Source organism: Rattus rattus, chromosome 1, assembly GCF_011064425.1.
Source record: "Rattus rattus isolate New Zealand chromosome 1, Rrattus_CSIRO_v1, whole genome shotgun sequence".
Lineage (NCBI taxonomy): Eukaryota > Metazoa > Chordata > Mammalia > Rodentia > Muridae > Rattus > Rattus rattus.
In genome coordinates this window covers 252,942,290-252,963,088 of record NC_046154.1, presented here as the reverse complement: position 1 = coordinate 252,963,088, position 20,799 = coordinate 252,942,290, and the positions used below count along the sequence as shown (strand labels likewise).

Sequence of the window (20,799 nt, the reverse complement as noted above, 5' to 3'; positions counted from 1 at the left end):
TTAGCTCCTGTCCCAAGGAATGAGCCAGCTCTGATGGCCCATGTGGATCAGCCACCTCTGGTCATTGTCCTTCAGGCTGAGATCTCACCAGCCGGTCCCTTGGACTTGATGCCAGGTTGCCCCATGTCCAAAACTGGCTCTTCTCAGGAAGGCATCTCCTTCATGGTCCCATCTTCCTGGGAAGGGCATTGGGGCTGCCAGGTAAGGCGGAGGTGGCAGAGGGGAGCACAAGACAGCGGGGGTGGGGGTGGGGCAACTCAGAACAAGCACCTCGCCCAGAACTGGGAAGTTCAGGACAATTAAAGGACACAATGAGGGCATCTGGGAGGCCAGAGAAAGTGGTCACAGCCATTGGCAGCCATATGGGGAGGGGCACTGTTTTGGTGTCTGATGGGAATGGGCAGACAGAAACCCAAGTTCAGGTGGAGGCCTTGGTTGGCCTAGAAAGATAATGGGCCAGGCCTGGAGGAGGTATGAGGCCTAGAAGTGGGAGACCTGGCCCTCCTCCCTTGGTGTGTCTTGTGTAGCACACCCCAACACCACAGCTCTTCATGATAGCTACGTCTGCATACACAGGAGGTGACAGACTTCCCCATCAGGATACAGGCAGAAGGGGACAGGAGAGTGCAGAGGAGCTAGGCATGACCATGCAGAGGCAGGCAGATCTCTGAGTTCAAGGCCAACCTGGCCTGCAGAGTGAGTTCCGGGACAGCCAGGGCTACACAGAGAAACTTGGGAGGAGGGGAGCTTTGGGCACCCACCAGTTCTTATGGCCCTTTTGGGCACAGGACTGGGGGCAGAGGCCACTTTAAATTCCCTCCCCCATCTACATCCACAATGTAATAGCCCCACAGAGGGCCTAAGGGGAGGCTGGCTGGAAACACTACTGAACTCCTGGAAACAACCCTTTATTGAACTCTCCACCCCAAAGGAATCTAGTCCAGTAGATTCCGTGCCTCAAGGCTTCACAGACAGGGGTGTGGCCGGCACTCCCCCCACTGGTGGCCACAGGACCAGCCTGCAGAGAGGAAGGTGGCAGGGGTCAAGAGAGAAGGGCCAGCCAGGTCTCAGGGACATTTAGCCAGTAACGCTCCTGAGGTATAGTGAATTCATTTACCTTAAAAAACCCAGAAAACCTGTATGAAATCTCAGCACTATCCTGAGTTAAATATAAAAAAAAAGGGACAGTCAGAAAACACCACGGTTAGGGTGCCGGCACCTCTAGGGGTTGGGGGACAGGGACCAGCCCTGCCCCAGCTGCACCTCACTGAAGCTGCAAATGCCAGGCCCCACCCAGCAGCAAGAAGACCAGCAGCACCACAGGAAACAGCTGCCCAGGGTCCTGGTCAGGTGACACCTGTGGGATCAAGAGGGGAAGGTTAGTGAGGCTCAGGGACCAGCTGGGGTGAGGAGACAGCGCTTGGGACTCAGAACTATGCACAGCTGGGGAAGTCTGAGACACGGTGTGAACGTGGTCATTCAGCCATTCACCTGGGGGGAGCAGGGGACTATGACTGAGTGCATTCTCTTTTAGAAGGAGGTTCCCGCAGGAGGGGCCAGATGGCACCGTGAGTGTGCACTCGAACCTCCCTCAGTTCACCAAGCAGTTGCTGCACACACTAAGGCTGCTGAGATGGGGCAGAAGTGCAAAGAGGTGGGGAAGAAACTAGAGAGGGGTGGAGACTGCGGCTAACTAGACAGCATGGCTAAGGCGCTGCTGGCTGCCCCGTGGGAAGGATAACACGCGGACTAGAGGCTTCAAGGTTCTCACCCAGGCGCCAGGAGTGAAGACTCTCCAGGACCAGATATTTTCCCTGAGGTTGGTGAGGCTTCCAATCAGGCTTCTGAAAATACCTCTGGCACCCGTCTGGCTGTAGGTGGCAGCAAGTCTGTAAGACATGATACGAACAAGGTGGCTACTATAGCCGTGGGCGCTGGAAGTTACGAGTGTGACCCATCACAGTATGGCCTACAGAGAGCCTCTGTGCTCCTCTGGCTCTCTGCCCAGAGCCAGCTCCAAGGAGCATCTCCCACTCTGAAGGCCCCTGAGCCTCTGGGCCAAACCCACACTGCCTTGTGAGTTGGGATCTCTCCGGACTCTCCAGCTTGATCTACTGCTAAGGCCAGAGGGAGGATTGGGGGACCCGGGTGAGGGGTAGGAGGCTTGCCTGAGACCTCACACACTCTTCTTCCAAGGTTTGCAGGGCTCCCTTGGGGCCCAGCCCTGTCTGGTTCCACTGGGCAACTGGTTACCTGTGCATAGCAATCCCAGGCAGCTGGACCAGACGGGGGCTCCGAAGACACCGGTCCATCTCATCGCCGATGCAGGCTAGCCTCAGGGCCACCTGGTTTCTGCAGGCAGGCATGCAGCAGTTAGGTGTGGTTATGCTGGGGAGGCCATACCACACACCTAGCCAGTTCCTATGGGACTCCGGACCCAGCGAGGGGGACAGCAGGGGGATACTGAGGAGTCCGCAGCAAATCTTCCTGGTGTCCCCCTATCCATGGGTGCATTTTGGAGTAAAAGCCATTTCAAATGTGCTGCTGTAGGATAAACCACAAAGTACTGAGACATTGGGGCCAACCTGGGACCTATGTCAGCCTGTACCCCATGTCTGCCCTTTGTGGAAGTCAGACACAAAAGTACTAGGGACTGTCTTGTGAACCTGCCTGGACGTCAGGGACAGCTTACCCCAGAAAAACACCTGAACTTTCCTTGAGAGAACCTTGGGGAGGGGCCTACCTGGTGAGAGGAGCAAGTGGGGGTGTTTGGAGCCCCCTTCAGTTGACTTCCTACAGGGCCTCAATCTATCCTGCTCCAAGACTCAAAGCACTTGTGTTTGCACCTTCTCCAGATGGAGAGCGGTAAACCAAATTCCCAAGTGAGCCAGGCATGGTAGCACATGACTTCCATTTAAAGACACTCTCGGGCTGGAGAGGTGGCTCGGCAGCTAACGGTATGTGTTGCTCCAGCAGAGGACATGTTTGTTTACAACCACCTATAAGCCCAGTTCCAGGGGATGCATCCTCCTCCTCTGAGTACTGCAGGCGCCAGGGATGAGCAGAGTGCACAGACGTACGTGCAGGCAAGCCCTCATGCACATAAAATAAGTCTTTTAAAACAGTAAAGTCTCCACTGAAACAGGAGACACTTGTGTGGTGAATACACACACTGAAACCAGCCCGGTTAAGCCCTTCCTGGGGTTTGCCCGCACATTCCACACCAGCGACGCAGCAGCTCACTGGAAAGCCCCTACGGAGGGGCGAGGGCCACTTGCTCCACACACCCAGTGTCCCAGGTCTAGTCCTGAGTCTGATGGTCACAAGGGTTCGAGCAACCCAGAAAGTTGCCTGGCAATCAGGTTGCAAGGTTTTGGTCCCACCTACTCCCTGGAGACCCAGGTTTCACTTTACTCAGGAACGGAGCAGAAAGTGAGGGGACACTAATTCCATCCAGAGTGGCAGAGAACCCAGAAGCTGAGGGTACACACGAAGTGCCTGTGCACAGAAGGGCTCGCCCTGGCCAGCATGGCTGCTCTCTTCCTGCTGGGAAGTGAACAGTGGGTCTCAGACTCTGAGCAGAGAGGGACCTTGATTTCCCCATCTGGACAGAGAGATGTCCTCTGCCAGTGAAACCAAATGGCCCAGGTTCAGGCTGCCTTGTGCTGGTCCCAACACTCAGAAAGCACACTGGAGCTCCGTGGGGGCGGGGAGCCATCTCCAGGAGCTCCCTGCCCTGTTCTCTCCCATCCTGCCTCCTCCCCTCTCCCCCACTCCTCTCTATAGAAGGAGCTGTTCCAACCCATGTCCAGTGGAGGCCACTGGTCGTTGGTCAGTCCCTACCTGCTCTCCAGGCACCTCATGAAATCCAAGTCTCTCACAGGACTGACGTCCTCAACCCCCACAGGCTCCTTCATGCTGGGAGCCCCAGAGACCACTGCAGGTTGGGGGACCTGGTCGTGTGGAAGAGTCTTGATAATGTCTCTGGCCATTAGTCTCGCCTCTGACATGTCTTCTGTGGGATAAAATAAGGCAGAGTGTGACTAGATCCCCAGAACGATGCAACGGTGGCTACTCGGGCTCAGAACAACAGACCACAGTAGGTGCTTTGCACATGGGGTAGGAGAAGCCCCTGGGGCCTGCACGGCCTTGCTGTGAGTGCTCCCAGCCCTCCCCAGAACGAGTCACAGAAAACAGAGGCTTCCACCCAGGCTGTGCACACAAGCTGGACTATCTTTCCCAAAGCAGGCCACAAAGCTTCAACGAGCTTCTGGTCCTCTGTCCTTGTCCCTTGAGGATCAGGAAGTTTAAAGAATCTGAATAGACTCCCCACCAGCCCCGCCCCAGTCTGTCAGAGCGAGCTAATGCTGTTTGTCCAGCCACACCTCTGCACGACACTGCCCAGTCACCGGGCCTGAGCATCAAACCAAATTTCTCCAAGGGCTGGGAGAAGCTTAGACCATAAAGTGTTTGTCTTTACCATACCTGCACGAGGACCCGACTCAAGATCTCCAGACCACAAGGCAGGGCACAGTACTATGCCTGGAACCCTAGTACTGGGGAGCTGGAAACAGAGTCCGTGGGCTTGCTGGCCAGCCAGCCCTAGATTCCAGATCCTGTCTCAGAAACCCAAGTCAGGGCTAGAGGCACGGCTTAGTCGGTTAGAGTGCATATGGCTCTAGCAAAGGACCAGAGTTCAATTCCCAGAATCCACACTGGCAGGTCACAACCACTTATAAACTCCAGGTCCAGGGGAACAGAAGCCCTCTTCTGCCTTCCGCGGGCACCCACACTCTCACACATATGTGTACACAACACCCTCATACACACAATTATAAATATATCTTGGAGGTGGAAGGGGGGTGACCAAGGCAGACAGCTCCTGGGGACAGCACCCAATGTTGACTGCTGGCCTCCACATGTATGCATGCACTTGTACATACACACACATGCATGCACACCCATACATAAAACATACACATACATAAAAGTTCTTCATGTCTCCAGGTCTTCATGCCTGAAGGCTCCCGTGAGATAGAAAAAGTGGCTGTCACTTTTCTCTCTTTGACCGTCTATGACAGAAACATGGGCCATGACCCCTGTAATGGGGGGAAACGTCAGACTCTGCCGCCCCACACCTAAGAATAACCTTGCCTCTGTGGCCATTTCCTCTGAGCTGCTCAGGCCGTCACCCACCTCCAGGGTCCTGCTCCACACAGGCCGTGTGCCTCAGCAAGTCACCAAGTGCTGGTTCTCTGAGGTGAGCAGATGCTCAGGGCTCCAGCTCTGTCCCTGAGGATGGAAGAAAGCCCAGGCACCCTGCCCACGAAGAGACTGAAGCGAGCTCCCAAGGAGAGCGACTCCTCAGCCCGGACTTCATGTAGAGCACGACTCACGAGTTTCACCATTTTCTAACTAGGGATGGAGTCTGAACCTCACATAAGACAGGACAGAGTGTGCCATGGGCTGCACCTCCAACCTCACGTTCCTCTCCTCGCTTACTTGTTATCTTCTTACTTTCAGTGTGTGTCTATGACGGAAGGGGACACATGCCACACTAGCCATGTGGAGGTCAGAGGACAACTCTGTGGACTCCATTCTCTCCTCCCACCTTCACGCAGGTTCTAGGAATCACACCGAGGTTACCAGATTTGCAAAGCAACTTCCTTCTCCACTGGGCCTCCTCCCAGGCCCTTGACACTCCCGACTCCACCTTTGAGACAAAGTTTTTTGATGTAGCCCTGGATGTCCTGGAACTTTCTCTGTAGACCAGCCTAGCCTTGAACTTGAAATCTGTCTGCTCTGCCTCCTGGTGCTGGGATTAAAGGGATGTGTTGCTGTTCCCCACCCCTTTAATGTCTGCTGGTGCTCTGGAGCAGTTATGACAAATGAGCAAAATAAGACAGACCAGAGTCCTCCATGATCTCATGCTGGTCAGTCTTTCCTCTAAACGCTTCTGTAGCCACATACGAATCTTCCAAACCAAGGGGGCCACGCAGTACTTTGCAGCCCCCTCTCCCCCGATCTCCTGTCAGAGGCTTCATTTTGCTCTCTAACCATCCCCCAGCTCCTGCTAGGACAACTCTTCTGCACCAGCACTCATCAAGGTTCATCAAGACCCATTCTCTTGTCCAGCATCCATTGCAATGCTGGTCATGTGACCAAGTCTGGCCAGTGAAGTCTCCAAGAATTTGGACACAGGGTTGGAAGACAGGGAGCAGAGGCCAAACTCACAGGAATGCAAAGATCCCTGCCTGAACCTAGAAAGACCATGCTGTCCAAGATAGTACTTTCTGCCACCAACACAGCGGCATAAATAAATATATAAAATAAATAAATCTTTAAAAAAAAGATTCACTTATTTTAAGCGAGTATGTGAGTAGCTGTCTTCATGCACACCAGAAGAGGGCATCAGATCCCATTACAGATGGTTGTGAGCCACCATGTGGTTGCTGGGAATTGAACTCAGGACCTCTGGAAGAGCAGTCAGAGCTCTTAACCACTGAGCCATCTCTCCAGACCTTCTCTTGTGTTTTCTATCCAAAGAAATATATGTGATCACCTCAGAAACCTTCTGTACAATATCAGGAGGAGGGTTCATTGTGACAACGATGATTATCATTATCACGCATCCTATAAACGAGTCCCAATATGTGATTAAGAAACATGGTAGAGAAACATAGTGGAGAATCTGTTCATAAATCGCTCAAGAGAAGGAGGCAAGCAGCCACACGGAGAAGACCCAGCGTGTGCTGGCTCAGAAGCACCATTAACTCTTTGATGTCCAGAGGAATATCGCTGCCGAGGCCTTGGAGGTCACTTACCCAGAATAGCTACATAGAGCACATAGGAGGTAAAGCGTCACCGGGACCGCCATATTTCTATATAGGACATGACGCATTGCAGGAAGCAAGAGCACATGATAGACCGAGTGGAGAGGCCTGAGGTGCAGAGATCTCCGTACAGCAGGAATCGGAGACCATTGCTGGGGGCCCCTCGGATCTAAATCTGCTCGCAAAGAAGGCTCAGGCTCAGTGGTTCTGTGAACGATTCCACCTCAGCGGAGACAGGCGGAGAGAGAGTTACCTAAGTGGGACCTAGTCTGTGTGACAAACTCTTCCCAAATGCCACCTACGGAAATTACAGCGCACCTTTCCTACTAAATGACAAAGGTCCATTTAGTGGCGTAAACCACTGACCCGCCAGCAGGGATTTCTGATCCTTGCAGCTGAAACTGTCTGAAGCTCACTTGGGAATAAGCAACCAGCAGCGACAATTAAAACGAGAGAGAGAGGAGGGAGGGAGGGAGGGAGGAGAGAGAGAGGAGAGAGAGAGAGAGAGAGAGAGAGAGAGAGAGAGAATATGAATATGAATATGAATTCAATCCAGGGCAGCTCCCCTCCTGACTGTCATGAACATGGAGGTGTAGGCTGGAGTTGCAGCAGTAGAGGGAGCCAGTAACCCGCCCCCCACCTTCCCAGTTCAAATTCCCATTCAGAGTTCTCAACTCCAGTGCTCAGGGGCTTCCTGAACTCCCAGCGGTGACTCCCACATCTGCAATGGCTTCTTCCCTGGTGAAGCAGTCTGGGTGGGACTCTGACTTGCCATAGTTCACCCACAGGGTACCCAGCTGCCTTAAGTCCATGGCATCAAGGCGATGAAGGTGTGGACCTGGGCTCTTAACAGCCCAAGTCACATACCTGTAACCTCAACCCTTGGGAGGCTAAGGCAGGAGGATTGCTTTGCGTTCAAGGCCAGTCCAGTACTGTCTAGTCTAGCTGGGACTTCAGGAAACAGAGACCTTTTCTAAATTAAAAAAAGGAGGAGGAAGAGGGGGAGGAGGAGGAGAAAAGGAAAGAAGGAAGAACGGAAGGAAGGAAGGAAGGGAAGAAAAAAGGCATTAAGCAGCCCTAGAATCCAAAATCCAAAACTCGAAACCTTGAGCCCCAACATCAGACCATGTGCCTGATGGCTCAGAGTGTGGAAACTTCATCCTATGCCCAGAATTACCTAATATTCCATAAATTACCCTCAGCCCATATGGGAAAGTACATAGGAGATGTAAGGGTAATGGAATTTCATGAGTAGGCTCTGGCCTCATCCCCATACTGTCTGTTGTATGTATTTGCCTGTGCGTGCGTGCGTGCGTGCGTGCGTGTGTGTGTGCATGAAAAGGCCAGAGGTCAACACGTTGGTGTCTTTCTTGGTCGCCCTCCACTTCTTTTTTGAGGCAGGATCCTTCACTCGGGCAGCAAACTTCAGAATCCTCCTGTCTCTGCTGCCCCTGCTCTGGGGTTGCAGGCAAGCACGGCCAGGCTTGGCTTTCTGTTTCAGTGCTGAGGATGTCAACAGACATCTTCCAGCCCAGTCCTTAATATACCTCATTGTATATAAGCAGATGATATCTTAAATCCAATACATTTCTGGTGCCCAATCCTGAGACAGTACAAAGATCTTGCTGGCTTGGGCCTGCTTCCCTACCCTGCACCAGGCTGTGTCCAAAGTGCTTGCAAAGATTCCTTTATTTCCCCTCCCAACAATTCAGCGAGGGGCAGCACACTGGCCTAGCATGCACAAGACCCTGGCATTATCCTTAGCAACACACAAGGATACACAAGACCCACCCTGAAAGTGATTTATGTTCAAAGAGAACACTGGGTCTTAGAAAAGCTCATACTGAGCCAAGAATGGACGGTGACCTAGGACTTCTTGTCTCTTCTCCAAGGCAGACTAATGTCCATCGTCAGAGTGACTGCAGGCACAGAGCCATCCTCTTGAGGACACTGAGACTAAACACTGGTCTCCATTCACTTGACACTTCCTGTACTAAAGAAAGAGATGGCTGGAAGCCTAGGCACTTGGGGGACAGAAGCTGGGACCCTCCAGGTGTCTCAGGACTGAACTGAGACAGGTGACTGACAGCAATGCACCTCAAATGCCAGTGCGATCAAGGAGCCGAGTGCACACAAGGTGACATCATCAGCCACCACAGCAGGCACGAGGGCGTGGTGAGCGCCAGGCTTAGAGGCGCCATATAAGGGTAGCATTGTTCTTCCTTCCAGAAGTGGAAAAAGAATACACGTCCAGAGTTTCTGTCTCAACAAAGAGGTGGCTGTCTCCCTTCCTGAGAGGAAGGTGGAGAAGAGGTGGACATCTGTTCCTGACCGAAGCTCAAATCTCCCAGGAGCCAGGCCCGCAAGGATAAGAAGCGTAAACACAGCCGCAGCCACAGCACCTGCCAGGCTACACCTTTGCCCGGAGGCAGAAGCTGTGGGCTACGGCGGGAGGGACAGGGGCTCCACCTGCTCTGTGCACCTGCAGACAGAGCTGCGAGACTGTCAGGTGGGAGCAAGCCCCCTACACCACCAGGTCATGACCTGTGGTAGGGGCCGGGCAAGGTCACCTGGCATGCCCCATGTGCTCATACAGGCACCTCAAAGTCCTTGCCACAGTTGTCCCAGCGAGTGCTTGGCGCAGTTACAAAGAAAAGGGGAGATGGGGGACCTGCAGTAGAAATGCCAGCTTGTCTTTAGCTCGCTTGGCTCGAAGCTACTCAGCCCCGATGGGCCATGAGAGGCCCTTTCCCAGGTCGAGCTTGTACTTCACAGGAGCCATTCGCAACCCCGGGCAGCAGCCAGCCATGCCACCATGTCACGGGGCAGCCTGACCTCACTGACCACGTCATTGTACTGACAGGCAGGGAGGAGACAGTACGGCTTACACAGAAGGCAGGAGGTGGAAGCCACACATGTCCTACACTGGGGCAAGGGCAAGGCTCAGCATTAGGATACCTGGGGGGGGGGTCCCCTCCCTCCTGCTGTGCCTCCTTCAATGGGTCAGCAGGTATGGGAGCCTATGCAGTGTCATGGTCCCATGGAACAGCAGAGTACACAAACATAGATACGCCAAAGTCTCGAACCCCATACTCCAAGCCAAACCGATGTCACTGATCAATCGTGGTGATCGCCTTTAATCTCAGCACTCTGGAGGCAGAGGCAGGCGGATCTCTGTGAGTTTGGTCCAGCCAGGGCTACACAGTGAGACCCTGTCTCAAAAGAAAAAAAATACAGTTGAACACAAATACATATTTTTTTTTACAGTAACAACAACAGAAAACGAAAGAAGGAGGAAGGGAGGAAGAAGGAAGAAAAAAGGAAGGAAAAGAAAATGAAGGCTTCACTCAGGTCAAGTTAACCTTGTAAAATCTTCCTACAGAAACTCTAAAACTCCTACATAAAGGAGGGGAAAGAAGCAGGCGATATGGCACAGGCTGTAATCTCAACTCAGGAGGTGGAAGCAGGAGGATTAAGAGTTTAAGGCCAGCCTGGTCTACATAGCAAGTTAGAGGACATCCTGAGCTACCAGAGGCTTCATCTCAAAATACCAAACCTAAAATAATAAATATGTCAAAGATGCAGAATAACAGAGACAAGGACAGGCTTATGGCCAACATGTCTCGGCGTGGTACAGACTAGAAGAAGCATGTGCAAACATGTGTGTCTACGTGTGTCTGTGAGTATGTGCCACAAGGGTGGTCCTTGTAAAACTGTCCAGAACCTGCCTGCCCTGAGGCTCAGGTCAGGGGTGACTCAGAATGCAAAGCCATTTCCCTGGGAAAGCAGGACCGGCCTAAATTTGCATCCGTCCCCTCCTTCTCTCCCCAGACCTCAGCCTCCACCTCTATACCTTCAGCTCCACCTCAGAGCAGACCAGTGTTCCCAATCCACCCCAGGCAGGGGCCACGGAAGCTCGGCACCTGGCCTTCTCCTTTATCCTCTGCCCTGACAAGCTGAACTCCAAGCACCGCCAGCACCAGATGGCTGCTGACAGCAGAGGCCTGAGAGAACCCGCCCTGCCAGAGGGTCAGGCACCCATCTCTCTGTCTTCCTTAGAACCCTCTCGGATTCCACGGCTCTTACACCTTGATTGGTTCAGGAGTCTTCACGCCGACAACAATCCCACCCTAACCTCAACTCGCCTTTCCCATTCTCAATTTCCCTACATGCTATTTATTGAGTGGAGATAACACAGCCGCATTGTGGGGCTCCTTGTCCAGACAAGAGTCCTAGGGCTTGCCCCTGTTAGAACCTGAAGGGTGTGTAAGCAAGGCTCAGCTCCGTGTGGATTTGCTCCCTCTGCTTCCAGTGTAACTCTCCCACAACCATTACAAATCAGCTCATCTAAGCCTTTCCCATGAGCCTCTGTGTCTACTTACGGTCAAGAATCAGAACAGAGAGGGCAATCACATGTGACCCAGGGCTGGGTAGAGCCGGGCTAGGAGGGTCCTTGCAGTCGTTGCACTGATGTCAATCATCCTACCAGCCCCACCCCTTCCCATGCCATTTCTTCTCTAGCAGACCTCCACCAGGCAGAAACCTCGGGGCTGACCTACCACAACTCTGTGGATCGGCAGACCCCCGCACCCTCCACCCCTACCAAGTGTCATGCTACACTTTTTCTTTCTTCCAACCTTGGCCTTGGCTCTGACCACACCCAGGAACCATGAGCTGGGCTATGCTATGACCCTTGACCTTTGCAAAGGCAGTGGCCACCATCTGAGCATGCTCGGAAACCTGGCCATTCCCAAGGGTCCGGAAGAGCTCAGCCCAGGTATCATGTTCCGGGACACGGAGCCCTCAGAGTTCACAGACCTCTCTTGACCTCCGCCCAACTCTAGTGGATACCGCTGCTTCCTTCGTGGTTTAGAACATGGAAACAGGATGCTGGCTGTCCTTGGGCAGCCTCGTGTCCTCTCACTTCTAACTGGAGATACTGTTGTAGGGCCCCAGGGACACAGTCCATGTTGACGGACCTGGTAGAGTGAGCAGCTGAAAAACAGGGCTGCTGTTAGTGCCTGTGTCCCACATCCAACATCCGACCTGACACGGAGCAGGTGTTTGCTGAAATAAACGAAGGCCAGGTATTCCCAGAAGACCCAGTGTGATCCCCCAGGAAACTGCACTGGTCTTCAACATCAAGGTTCCTTCCTTCCTTTTCTTCTGACAAGGATCCATCCATGAAAGGAGAACATACCTACCCAAGTCCTCACCCAGGCTACAGCCCTGTTTTACCCCATGACGTCAGGATGCAAATCCAAGCTGGCCGAGCCTCCCTACTGTCTAGATGGAGCAATGCACTGATTCCCTACAAGTTGTGTGTGGTGACCCACTGTGCCCTCAGCTGTGTGACCACAGGTTCATCTGGGAACCGGGCATGCTCTCTCCCTCCCAAGAGCAAAGGCAGACCTGGCTAGTTCAACCCTGCAGGCACCAGGGCTTCAGTCCCTGACAGCAACCCCCATGCTACATCTTGCCAGGGACACCAAGCAGGCAGGACCCTGCTGCCCACCCCACAGATGTTCAAACCAGGAGCAGATGGGGTCGGCCTGGGGCTACAAAGTCACCTGGGTGGGTAGCGGGTGATGTTATCCCTGGTCTTCACCATCAGAACTCCTTGCTGCCCTTCCTAGGGACCACTCCAAACCTTGAAGCTGGAATGTTCCAAGTGCCGGTAGCCTATCCAACTCGGGAACACCTTATGGGCAGAGGGACTCGGGCTCTAGCTCCTACTCTGTCTCTGCTATGCGACCACAGACCAGTCACGTACTGTCTCTGGCTCCAACTGAGATCGTTTCCGGCACAGGACTGACCACTGCTGAGATGAAAAGACACACACACTTTTACCCACTTTCTGTCACCAACCAGGGCCTCCATTAAAGCTGGGCCATTGAATCAACAGACTCGGAAAGTGGCCCACAGCCCAGCAAGTGGCCAAAGACCCCATACTCCACTCCAAACAGGCAAGTTCACTCTCTCGGGAGGGATCAACCGGCAGCTATCAAAGTTGCGCATGCGCATTCTGAGTTATGGGGAGGAACGGCGGGGGGGGGGGGTTGTAGCATGTGACTCCTCGGGTACCCAGCAGCCCTGGGGAAACCGAGCGAGCAGTGGGCTCCAATTCTCAGCGTCCATACAAAAGCCTGGTTTGAGCTGTGCGGTGGCGGGGTGCGCCTTTAATCCCAGCACTCAAGAGGCAGAGTCAATGGATCTCTAAGTTTGAAGCCAGCCTAGTCTACAGACCAAGTTCCAGGATAGTCAGAGCTGTCTCATCAAACAAAAACAGACAAGCAAACCACAACGAAAAACCAAGCAAAACACAAAAGCCTGGGATGACGGGGCTTGGCCTGACTCTTGACAGAGGCAGGAGGCTCCCTGAGGCTCACTGTGCAGGGAGTCTAGCCAAATGGGTGAACTCCGGGTTCAGTGAGACACTCTGTCCCCCAAAATGTAGGGAGTGATTAAGGAAGACACCCATCACTGACTTCTGGCCTACACACACACACACACACACACACACACACACACACACACACACACGACACAGACAGATACACCTACACACACAAACTTATCTCCCAAAGGAGGAGGGCTATCAGGATGGGGGGGCAGGGAGGCCATAGGAGGGGCATGGCATTTCTACCACAGATTCGTCCCTCATCATTCAGTCTGAGTCCATGTCTGTGGAATCCAACACCAACTCAAAGAAAAACGAAAATCCTTGTTATTGGCTCATACTGGTGGGACATAGAATAGTTGTCTTAAAGTATTTTTTTTCCCCAAGCCAGACTCAGGATCCCATTCCCAGGAACCCGTAGATGTTCAAAACAGTCTGCTTGGGGGTGGGGTGGGTGGGGCTCACTTCCCAGCAGTGACAGAGAAACAGTAAAAAAGGAAGGAAGACAGGAAGGAGAGAGAAAGGAAGGGACATTTGTGTCTGTGGGTGTTGCCCAGTGACCTGGAAAGTGGTGGCCTGGAAGTAACCCCACAGGCTTAACCCCTCAGTCTGGCCTGCAGCTGCCACCACCAACCTCAGCGCTACCCGCGAGCACAGACACTGTTAGACTGATCTGTTTTATTTCCTGTGTTTTGCCTGCATGTATGTGCACCTTGTACATGCAATGCCCATGCAGGCCAGAAGAGGGCATCAGATGCCCTGTAACTGTAGTTAAAGGCGGTTGTGGATGGCTTACTGTGGATACAAATACATTTCACGGGTCATGGAGCCTTTCAGTTATCTGTAAATGACCTCACAGAAGAAAGATCTATAAGCAAACCTTTACAGAGGGCAACAGAACTTATAGAAGTGATTGACCGGGGACAGGGACGAGTCTTCAGCTTAGACAGCCAATGTAAACTTTTTGTTGTTTTAGACAAAATACCGTGGGTTTCAAGGCTGGCCTTGAACTTCTAATCCTCTTGTCTCTGCCTTGCTCATGTGGGATTACAGACACACTCTACCATGCTCAGTTTTACACAGTACTCGGGAAAGACCCCAGAATTTCATGGCTGTTAGGCAGGTACACTGCCAACTGAACCATCCTCAGCCCTAAGCTTAAACATTGGACAAAAAGCATTTGAAATTTGCCCTCACCGACACTGCCAGTGAGAACTGCAGGAAGACACATAAGGCCATTCAACTGTACATAGGGAAGGCACCCACCTGGGTTCTGTTTCCTTGCCAGGCACATGACCGGAGACCTGCAAGTGTTTTGTTAAACATGGATTTCTCTGGGGGAAACTCCCCTGTTAAGACAGGCCCTCTTTGTAACTTTGGACAAATTCCCTTAGGCCTCCTGGACCCCTAGCTCCTCTGCAGGGAAGAGAGGCTTGCTTGCCTGGTTAATCCTCTCTGAGAACACTCCAGTCTGGGATGCAACTCCGTACACACACACACACACACCAGCAGCAGCAGCAGCAGCAGCAGCAGCAGAAGCATGCACAGGCCAGAACTCTCTGCTTTTCTATCCCCATTAGAGAAGGCCAGAGTAGCAAGCTACAGCCTCCCTTTTCAGCTCTAAGACATTTATATGCTCTAGAATGTTTGAACCTGAGGAGGAAGCACCAGCACGGACAGGCCTCCTCCGGGACGCCGACTCCACCCTCCCCCTTCTTTCTGGTGGTGTTGGGCTCTTACCTAGACCCTCTTACTGAGCCTTCAGCATCCCACACCCTAAGTAGGCCAGGGGTCCTGCCTGCTTCTCAGCCCTGTCTCCAGGACAATTCAACTGCTCCTCGTTCTGCTGTCCCAGTGCCTTGAGTCAGCTGACTTGGAGAGGGCACTTGGCCCTTTATGGCCTCATTAAATGTTTATCTGTCTGTCTGCCTAGGGAAAGTTCTCTGCAAAAAAAAAAAAAAAAAAAAAACCGGAAAGAAAGAGCAGCTCACAGAGACAGGGGGGACAATGCCCCTGTGTGGAGGACCCTGGAGTGGTCTCCGGCACACAGCCTTTCACCAGATGCCCAGGTAGGCTCCTCTTCACTGCCCTTTCCGGCATGGTGAGCTTCCTCTCAGGTTGGGTAACTGGGCGCCAAGTTTTCTCCCATCTCCAGAAAAACAGGTTTGCTTGGCAGTGCCCAGAGGGTGTTTTGTATTGTCACAACTCAGTGTTGACACTAGGTAAATCAGCTGCCCTCGCCATGCCGCCCTGTGCCCTGCCCTCTCCCGCCTGCCTTGGGGCCAAGAAACGGGCCTGGAATGTATTTGCTGACACTTTCCTCCTAAGGCTTGGCTTCAGCCAACCAAGGGTAGGAGAAAGGAAGCAGCCACACATGTCCAGGCCAGACCCACTGCTGGCTTCCTGGTGGCCACTACCAACAAAAGCCGGGCACCGTTCAGCACTTCCTTGAAACAGCTTCGGAATTGTTCTAAGCAGAGAGCAAAACAGTGACTTCTCTGGCGGGATTCGCTCAGTCAGCCGCAGAGGAAGCCAGAGTCATTAATTGTCCACAAATGTAACCGACTCACTGAAAACAGGACGCTTTCCAGGGAGAGGGGGGAATTCTGTCTGTGGCAAGACACCTCAAAGTCTCACCAATATGGCCTTCCAAATACCCCTGCCCTGCTCCTAAGAGAGGCGGGAAAGAAACGTAAGACAGGAGGGCCAACTGTACCCTGTTTCTTTTCTTTTCTTTCAAGACAGGGTCTCCTGTATTCTTGGTTGGCCTCCAACTCAATATGCAGCCGAGAATGAATGACCTTGAACTTCTGCTTCCTTCCCGAGTTCGAGCTAGTGTTGGCCTCCGTCCCTGGGAGCTGAACCCAGGAATCTGTGTGTAATATCCAGCGACTCTGCCACTGGGCTACATCTCCAGTCCAGAATCTTGGGCTTCTTTGCTCTCAGTGATTTCAACACTGTATATCAGCCACCCCACAGTGATCAGCCCACAGGTAACCTCTCCATCCAGAGAGAGTCCAGGCTATGACGGGCTCTCCTGTGATGTTCCTTGTCTCACAGAACATGCAGGCTACAGAAGGTCAGGACACGAATTCATGAGATTTCAGACAGCCAAGGGTTTAGGACAGGACAACTGATGGGTGAAATGACAGGAAGGGTAGACGTGGAGGGGTTGTCAGGGAATGTGTCATCAGAGGATGAAGAGCCACATAGACACCCATGGGGACAGGGCTGTATCACTCTGATGGTCTCTTATAAACCTCCCAGTGCTTGAAGAAGCATTGCTACAGAAAAGGATCAACTGTGGCTCCGGGGTAAAGTGTTGCTTAAAATACACAAAGCCCAGGGTCCCATCCCCAGGTCTGGAATCAAAACAAAAGGCGACTTTAAAATGCTAACTAGGGGACAGCTTAGAAGCAAAGTTACACAAGTTTGTCACCAAGCTGGAAAATGACATTCTGCATTTCCAAGCTTGGGCTGGAAGCCAGCATCCTCAGGCAAGGTGCAGATTTTAAGGTAAGAAAAAAAATTTAAAAAAAAAAAATACTCTTGGTATCGTAGGCCCATGACCCCAGCATCTCAGGTGAGAGAATCAAGAGTTCAAAGACACCCTGGGCTATAAAGTGTGAGACCCTGTCTCCAAAATACAAAAGAGCAAACCACGAACAACCTTTAAAACCTAACTCTGCAGGAACAACAGAGAAACAGCAGCCAAGGTCAGTGTCAGCTCTGTGACCTTGAAGGAGAGGTGCTGTGGTTAAATATGACTTGGGGGGGTCTCCAAAGCTTGGAGCGTTGACATTTAATCCCCCTCGTGAGGTATTTAGAGGGGGAAACTCGACCTCGCTGTGGGGTTTAGAGGCTAGATCTTTAGGAGGTGGGTAAAATGCACAACGTATGTTGTCATCTGCCAGAGAGAGGGCGTCATCCAATATGGCCCCTCAACCCCACACGAACCCAGAATCACGAGCCAGAATAAATTTCACTTCTTTATAACTTGACTCGACCTGAGGCATTGCATCTTATTAGCAACAGAAAGCAGACGAAGAGTCAACACTCTGGAGGCAGGCAGGAGGTTGGAGAATGCAAGGCTAGCCTCTGCTACATAGTGAGGCCTTAAGAAAAATGGCAGTACGCACAGGGCCATGAGTTCCATCCCTAGCTACAGATAAATAACCTGGGCACAATAACTGTAACCTAGGACTCAGGCGGGGAAAGTAAGAGAATCAGGAGTTTCAAGACCAAACTCAGCTACATACCGAGCCGGGGGACCAGCCTAGGCTATGCCTCAAATCCTGGAGTATAGAGGGGAGAATATGGAGAGGGGGGAGTGAGGCGTGGGGAGGGGCAAGGCTGGGAGGTCAGAGTGCCACCTGCCCTAGGCAGGACACTAGATCCAAAGGCAGCCAAGGGCCCCAGATGAGCCTTCAGTGGATACTGGTAAAGCGGCAACAGTAATCGCGCCCAAACAGAACGGAAGTCAAGGTAGCATTGCTGAGTAGCTCAGCGGCTTCTTGGGTGAGGTCCCTCCCCTCCAGGTTAAACCAGGATGCATTTCAAAAACTCAACAAACCGAGGTCCAGAATGGTGGAGGAGCCTCTAGAAAGCCACACAGTCAGAACGGAAAGTAGGTCACAAGTAGAGAGGTTGGTATGGCCTCTAAGAAAATCCTCCAGGCTTTGACGGAGACAGCCTTTATGGGAGTCCGCTCTGTGTGGCCGCTGGAACACATGCCCGTTACTCTGTCTGAAATGAGGCCTGCTCCCCAAAGGTTAAGATTAAGGTTCACTGACAACCCCACCCCCACACCCCAAAGCAGGTATGAAACCAACCTTCTAGAGAGCTCTGCACCTGGCTCCAGACCACAGTAACAGTGTTATCACCTGCAGCGACAACAGTAAACAACAACACTTTGCAGGGGTGGCTCAGTGCACTTCAAAACTGCAATTAAGTTTACAAAACCACCTGCATCCGCATGCATCCGCAGGGCCACAAGGCCGGAGAGGACAGCGAAAATGACAGAAGTACTGAGTCCCCGGTGCTGGTTGTGGGTGGTACTCCGGGAAGCACACAGATGACCTTGGTGGACCCTCCGATGCCCTCCCGGTCCCTGCGCCTCGGCACCGGAAGGTGGCGAGGAGCTTCGAGAAAGTGATGGACTAAACTACCCAGGTCGCCTAAGAAGGCCTTTCTGCCGCCCCTCGAAGTCGTGCGTCCCGGGGTCCCAGAGGGGACAGATGCGAAGCCGGATTCTATCGGGGACAGGTGTAAACTACCAGATCGCGGCAGGAACGGTACGGATCCCAGGATCCCCAAGGGAGGGACAGATGCGAACTCCCAGGTCCTCGCGGAGACAGGTGCGGACGCCATCTTCCGCTTGCGGCCGGGGCTGAGCCTGGGCGCCCTACTGTGGCAGTGCCGCGCCCTAGTCCCGAGCTGCTTCCCCTAAGTTTCCGACACCGAGGGCACGGCGACAGCCAAGGCCACTTGCTCACCAAGTCCTGAAACCAGGACGCAAGGGCCACCCCAGTGCACGGAAGCGCAGCGAGACACGCGGACACCGCTAGCACCTTCTGGGGTGTGAGACCCGGAGGGGATGTTTCGGAGCCGGGGCTACCAAGGGATTTGAACACGGATCCCCAACCTTCCGGCCACTTGGGCTAGGGCTACCGGGCGCTTACCTGCCCGGCTAAGCTGGCGTAGCGGCGGGCGAGCTGCCCGAACACCTCTCGGCCCAGACTCCGGTGGCTGAGTTGGGGGCGCTGGCTGGAGGCGGGTTATTGTGAGCGGCGGGCTGGGCACTGATAGGTGGCCGCGCTGGTCCGGCTCCTCCCCTTTAACCCCTCCCTCCGGGGCTCCAAATCCCTGGCTAAATAGTGGCTGCAGAACCGCAGTTTTAAAAGTCTAACTTGCAGACGTTCTTCCGTCGCCTGCGGACCTGACACGGTGTCCCTGCCAGTACATCTGCGAGTGTACTCTCCGCGCCCGTATTCGTAGATGCTGCTTCTGCCATCGCCGTAGCCGAACCCTAGCAAGGACTGCCTACTTGATCCTCACAGTACTAAAGGCTCAGTGCTTTTTTCCCTGACCACTTACCCACGTAGAAACTCAGGCTCAGAACGGACGAGGGCTTGGGTGAAGCAAATATTCAGAACTCCGCGCTCTTCAGGCTGCTACGCTTGGGAGTTGGGTGTCTTTAAATCTTCACGAAGGTCGAAAGTTTTTCCCAGAAACCAGAGGTGAAGCCTACGGCTTCCCTTTGCTCCTGCCTGCCTGCTACAAGCTTCCCGCTGCACCTCCCAGTCTCTCCCCACCCACCCCCTTCCCCCTCCTCCTCTCCTCTCTCCTCTCTCCCGGTGTATGCGGAGCTCGCCCAGCCCTCCAGCGAAGACTTAGGGTGAAGGAAGGGGATCGGTAGGAGGTGAAATCTAGAATTACAGGTGAAGTGGGAGGAGTTCAGTCTCCAGTTCCCGGGACTAGGGGCTCTGAGGTGTGTTTTGATGGAGGGCTGGCTGAATTACAAAGTAACCACTATCTATATAACAACAAAGCTTGTTTATCCCGGGTCAGCTCCTCTCGGTGATGCAGAGGTCAGGGTCTGGGGCAGGTGCCTCCTGCTGCGTGCTTTGTCAAGTAAGCTGGGCTCTTCCCTCTCCTGTGGGGAGAGAGGTAATACTTGGGGTTCCTTAAATGTTCTCCTGACACAAGGAAACAGCCCCTCCCCTCACATGTTAGAGGATCCAACTCAGAAGCCTTTCAAACCTGCCACCCAGACCTTTAGCAGTTTTGTGGTCCTTCTGTCACCTCCAAGCCCAGAAGCGAATTTAATCCAGACCTTTGGTCCTAGCCATCAGGGACAGCCACAGTCCGGAGCGGGCAGGAAACCTTGAAGCCTCTCTGCCAGTGCATTTTGCAGATGAATTTGCAGAAAACTGACTGAGAGAAGAGAGACAGTAACAAGGAGTCTCACGGGCCAGAAAGATCTGACAGGTCTGCGGATGTGTGCGAGGGCCTCTGGAGGCACAATGCCAGGCACATAGTAAATGTTCCCTAAACGGAAGACTGCATGGAGGAAGGAGGCCAGTCTGAGGTCAGACTGGGATTTACCAGCCCAGGGGAGGGGGTGAGTGAAAATATTTAGCCTGCAGGATCTCCAAGGCAACATGCTGATCAAATGGGAGGCCAGTGCAAGGACTCATCCCTGGGACTGGGGAGGCTGGGAAGTCGGTTGGGTCGGTTCTGGGTAATATATCAAGAATTCATTGTTTGGAGGGGTTTGTTGGTTTGTTTGTTTTTCAAGACAGGGTTTCTCTGTGTAGCCCTGGCTATCCTGGAACTTACAGAGATCTGCCAGCCTCAGCCTCCCCTAAAGGCATGCACCACCACTGCCAGGCTGAGAATCAAATTAGAAAGAAAAAACTGGGTGAGTTGTTAACCCTGTAACCTCAGGTTCGGGAAGTGGAAGGTCAAGGAGTTCACGGCTGTATACCTGGTTTTACAGTGAGTTCCAGGACAACCTGGGATGCAAGAGACCCTGTCTAAAATAAATTAAAAGAGAGAGAGAAA

At 53.1% G+C, this 20,799-nt stretch overlaps 1 protein-coding gene across 2 annotated transcripts; it reads right to left on the bottom strand.

Moving 5' to 3' along the window:
• Positions 1 to 892: 892 nt before the first annotated feature.
• Positions 893 to 19,406, bottom strand: Bik (BCL2 interacting killer). Of its 2 annotated transcripts, none has more exons than XM_032890897.1 (5): positions 19,330 to 19,406; positions 3,844 to 4,015; positions 2,254 to 2,352; positions 1,772 to 1,889; positions 893 to 1,357 (listed from the first exon to the last, which is right to left on the bottom strand). In XM_032890897.1, the coding sequence occupies exons 2-5, from the start codon at positions 4,008 to 4,010 to the stop codon at positions 1,265 to 1,267; spliced, it is 477 nt and encodes a 158-aa protein (XP_032746788.1). In that variant the 5' UTR covers positions 4,011 to 4,015; positions 19,330 to 19,406; the 3' UTR covers positions 893 to 1,264. The 2 variants fall into 2 exon arrangements, with proteins under 2 accessions (XP_032746788.1, XP_032746787.1); XM_032890896.1 differs by lacking the exon at positions 19,330 to 19,406 and adding an exon at positions 18,915 to 19,007.
• Positions 19,407 to 20,799: the final 1,393 nt, after the last annotated feature.

What these genes read in the sequence shown, in the direction of transcription:
- Bik (XM_032890897.1), bottom strand. Translation starts at nt 4,010, where the DNA reads ATGTCAGAGGCGAGACTAATGGCCAGAGACATTATCAAGACTCTTCCA. An exon ending in CCTGGGATTGCTATGCACAG is followed by an intron (nt 1,890 to 2,253) that starts GTAACCAGTTGC and finishes CATGTCTTACAG; the next exon opens with ACTTGCTGCCACCTACAGCC. An exon ending in TCTTCACTCCTGGCGCCTGG is followed by an intron (nt 1,358 to 1,771) that starts GTGAGAACCTTG and finishes TTGATCCCACAG; the next exon opens with GTGTCACCTGACCAGGACCC.